We start from the raw sequence: 4,541 nt of genomic DNA, 5'->3' as shown, positions 1-4,541 counted from the left end.
TTTTACTCAACACTAGATTACAGCTGTTAATATGATATAGTGACACACTGACCGAGATATCAATGTACTTCACAAAAATTTCTGCGTCAGCAAAAGAAAATGTGTAGGTATGAGAGTACAATGACTCGTAGCCTACACGTAACGTGATACCAAACGTATTACGATAACGAATTTAAATGGACGAGATTTAAAGTGTGTCAATGAACTGAAATATAATTTTGTCAGCAAGAAAATTAAATGTTTATGTGCAAGAGGAATAATAAATGGTATTTTATTCGCAAAAAGAGAGAAAGAAAAAAAAAGAAACGTTTAAAGGTATGTGACGAACGAAGTTTATGCCACTACACTCTTCTTTTATGTGAGATAAATGACGGGGGCTGCTTTCCTTTTATTTATTGTATTACGATTTAACCGCAAAATATAATTCAATCTCCACTTTGATAATCGGAACGATAACAGTTAATAGTAGTGTCAATAAGAGCAGGCTCCATCGTTTATCAAGTGAAACCAACAGATTCTTTAGTTACGTAATATAAGTGGTCATATATCACTTCTGACTTCTGTATCTTAACACGTAGTAACCTGTAACAATCGATACCCTTATGGAACCACAATGTCGCGGGAATCGTATAAAAACCCCTTGAAGATGTTCACCAGGGCTCAGACTGCCGAAGGCTCTCGCACTCGTCAGTTCTAAATTTCAAGTTAACCAAATTCTACCAAGAATCTAACATAGAAATAAAGACGAGTACAACTACTTGCTGGCCAACCTAATCTTTTCTTTGAAAGTTGCTTACTCTCGTTAAAGAGGCTTAGGTGCTCTGAGAGCTGGTGCTCTTACAATTAAAATTATAATTTAGGGTTTCAATACCCAAACCAATATATTTATAAAGACCTCAAATTAAGGAGCTCCTATGAAACGTTGTGCAAAGTTTAGTTTGTTAAGTGTATTAATAATTATAATCATATTTGTGCATTATCCAGAGTTATTGAAGATTATATTCAACAGCATTCATCAATTGTCCTTAAATTTGTATCATCTATTTAAATAATTTGTAAGTACAAATTGAATATATTTGAAGTGTGAAACCAATCATTTTCTTTCTTCTCATTCATAAGACCTGATTTCCAACTTACAGTAAGAAACGAGGTATTCACGAGTACCTATAATTCACCAAACCCACCTGCCTCCTGTTTTTCCTTCAGTTCATTAACTACCCTTGACCTTAGCCACGGGGTCGCAACTAGGGTTCCCCCTATGATATAAGCCGCTCGATATCATCGGGATAGATAAAGAACAATTATTCAACCGGAAAAGACGCGATCAATTAATTATTTCATAGCTTAGGAATTTGAGATAAAAACAGACTTGAAAGTGTAGAATCATCCGGTAATCAGAAATATGAACTCTTTATCTAAGTAAACCTTTAATAATTATCATTTTAACAAAACTCCGCTGTCTCGACCTATTCGATCGTGACAGTAGAAAATTTGGTGACAGCGGTGGGATACGCTGGTGAAAGTGTTTCTTTTGTGTAAAGTTGTTTATTCTTAATTAAACTCATTTTTTAGATAACACTTATTACATAACACTATTACAACAGTCGGGTTTTGAGAATAAATTATTTTGCATCAAAACAAACAAATATAATTAAACCCCACACATTGTATTGTATTTATTCAAGAATAAACGTAATACTACTTTCTTGAATTATCTATTAAATCTGTCAATTGACCATCAAACAAAAATATTTTTGGTTGATCTGTCGAGTACGTCGGGTGTCCAAGATAGCAATAACGTTTTGGATACTTGATGAGGATTTAATAGATGATTAATAAGTTAAGCGAAAAACAGTTGCGACGGCGCTCCATAGTTGCGTTGCGCTCCCTATTTCGTTTAACTAGTTGAACGATTAACCTATTTAGTGCCTAAATCGTTCAACGAAATAATCACACACTAAAAATTTAACACTAATTCCAAGTAATCAATTTCTTCCAAATTTAAAAATCTAAACAAAAGAAAGTTGCGTCGGCGCCTGAACGGTTGCGTTGCGCTCCCTGTATTGTTTGGATTAGTTGAATGATTAACCTACACTGTGCCTAAATCATTCAGTGGAAAAAATTTGGAACTTAAATTGATTTTCTCTAATGTTTTTTTTTTAATTTTCACGAATGAGGAAAATCCGTGGTCGTAGAGCTAAATCAAAGATATTGTTTAGCAAACGATTGCGTCAAACACTGTATCCTTCTACTAAGGAGATTGAATCACATAGCGACTCTACACAGACAGATACTCAAACTAACAATACAACTATAAAAATCGATAACACACCATCATCATCATCAAGCAGTACAACAAGTACAGGAGAAATTAGTAATAAAGTAGAATTAATATATCCACCAATAGAAGAAAGGCCAGATATCACATCAGATTTTATATCTCAATTTATAGATTCCTTATTAGAACTTCATGAAGACGAATTAGAGCCACTGATAAAATTTGAATATTTTGATTATATAGAATTATTCGATTTAAATTATTTTGGTTGTTTCAACGAGAATAAATAAAAGAGATATTTATTAAACATTATTAATTGAATATTTTTAAGTCAAAAATATTTTATAAAAACACATTTTACACATAATGAAACGTAAACAATCGGGAAAGCAATATTATTTAAGATCTCAAACAAAAAGAGTTAAGAATATTCCAGAAACTGAAAACTCTAATAATCAGGTTTCAAGTACTAGTAGTGACATTAATTCAGACAAAACCAGAAATTTAACCTTGCAATTGAATCAACCTATTAGGGATAATCAGAAACAATTCCGTGATTTGCTCGCATCCGTTATTTTATTACGAATCAATATTAAGGAACTCTATCTTGTAATAGAACGCATGTTAAAATCAGATAAACAATAAGTTTTTTTAAAAAAAAAAAAAAAAAAAAAAAATAATCGAATATTAAAAATCTAAACATGGAGCAAGCAATTCAGGAAATGTCTCGTCATTTCGAGATTACTGATCGAACCATGACCTCATTAGGAGAAAATCTTACCATGACACAAGCATTAGCAATGGTCCCCAATTTTGATGGGCAAAACATGCCATTACGTTCATTTTTGCAGGATGTAGAACAAGCATTACAATTAGTTACTGAGGAACAGAAACCTGCTTTTATTACTAAAGTTCGTACAAAATTAAAAGATACCGCACGAGATGCATTAGAAGATAAAGAAATAGTAACAATAGAAAATTTAAAAGACGCATTAAAAGAATATTTTTCTAAAAAGAAATCGTATCCTCAATATTGCGCAGATATTCAGGCAGTTAGATTAAAACAAAATGAATCATTACTTAGCTATTATACGCGTATTAAACGAATATGCACAAGTGCAATGGCATCATTACGTGAAAGTTTTAATAATGAAAACGAATTATCGGGTATGAAGAAAATGTTAAACGGACTAGCCTTGGAATCTTTTAAACGCGGGTTACCAGACGATTTAATTTATGGTGTTAGCGTTCAAAATCCTGCAACCCTTGATGATGCATATAAAATTCTTTTCCGTCTTGAAGAAGATTTAAAAGGGAGTTCTCACCGAAATTCAAATTACTTAGCCTATGCAGCAATTCAACCCAATAATACAGATTTATCCCGTAAGACACGTATGGTTAATTTTGAAGACGAAGATCGGCGAGATGCAATCCCATTTCGATTTTTCCGAGATGATGGGTATAGACCATCATCCCCTCGTAACAAGTCACCAATACGTAGCTCCTCCCCCAATTATGAACGACGCATTGGCTCACCCTTACGGTCCAGGAGTATATCCCCTCGTCAACCAGTTCCCTATTTTACAATGCCTGGATATTTCCCACATATGCCTTATCTACCTTCAATACCTTATCAGTATCCTCCACGGGAAATGTATTCACCCCCTGTAAATTATAATTTTCCGTATCAACCATTCTTCAACGGTCAAAACAACAATCCGCCTAATTATAATAACCCTCCTAATTATAATAGTTACTCAACCTATAACCCTAACTATAATCCTACTAATAATTACAATAGACCTAATAACGGCTACGATAACAATTACAATAATAGTAATAGAAACAACGGTAATTCTCAATCGCCGGTACCTAATAAGGATCATTTAAACTCCGATCCGATTCGCCAGAAGGACGCCTTGACGAATCAAACGGAAAAGCGTCCATCAATGGTCAGATTTTTAACAATCGAACAAATGTAATGTGGACAAGGAACCAAGGTGGAAGAGGGCCGGTCGTTACTTTAAATGCTCCTGAAATATTATATGGTAGTGCTCGCTTTTTAGTCGACACCGGAGCCGACATAAATATTATTCATAAAGATGCTTTAGCCCCTCGTACAATAATCAATACTAGTGATTCTGTTTATCTTAAAGGAATCACCCTCAATAAAATTAACACGCTAGGAACCACTGAGATAACATTCTTTGATAGGCCCGAGAAATTTCATGTTCTCAATGACCCCTTACCTACTCAGACAGAA

General features: G+C 33.8%; 1 protein-coding gene across 1 annotated transcript; it reads left to right on the top strand.

Moving 5' to 3' along the window:
- Positions 1-2,979: 2,979 nt before the first annotated feature.
- On the top strand, positions 2,980-4,260 carry LOC123272877 (probable ubiquitin thioesterase DG1039). The gene is made up of 2 exons (XM_044739890.1): positions 2,980-3,243; positions 3,295-4,260. Exons 1-2 carry the CDS (start codon positions 2,980-2,982, stop codon positions 4,258-4,260), a joined length of 1,230 nt encoding a protein of 409 aa, XP_044595825.1.
- The last annotated feature ends 281 nt before the right edge of the window (positions 4,261-4,541 follow it).

This window comes from Cotesia glomerata, linkage group LG10, assembly GCF_020080835.1.
Source record: "Cotesia glomerata isolate CgM1 linkage group LG10, MPM_Cglom_v2.3, whole genome shotgun sequence".
Classification (NCBI taxonomy): domain Eukaryota; kingdom Metazoa; phylum Arthropoda; class Insecta; order Hymenoptera; family Braconidae; genus Cotesia; species Cotesia glomerata.
This window is presented reverse-complemented; position numbering and strand designations above follow the sequence as displayed.

Bases quoted from the DNA above. Each gene is read 5' to 3' on its own strand.
- LOC123272877 (XM_044739890.1), top strand. From the start codon at position 2,980: ATGGAGCAAGCAATTCAGGAAATGTCTCGTCATTTCGAGATTACTGAT. The intron at 3,244-3,294 runs GTAACAATAGAA...TTTTCTAAAAAG, and splicing joins CATTAGAAGATAAAGAAATA to AAATCGTATCCTCAATATTG.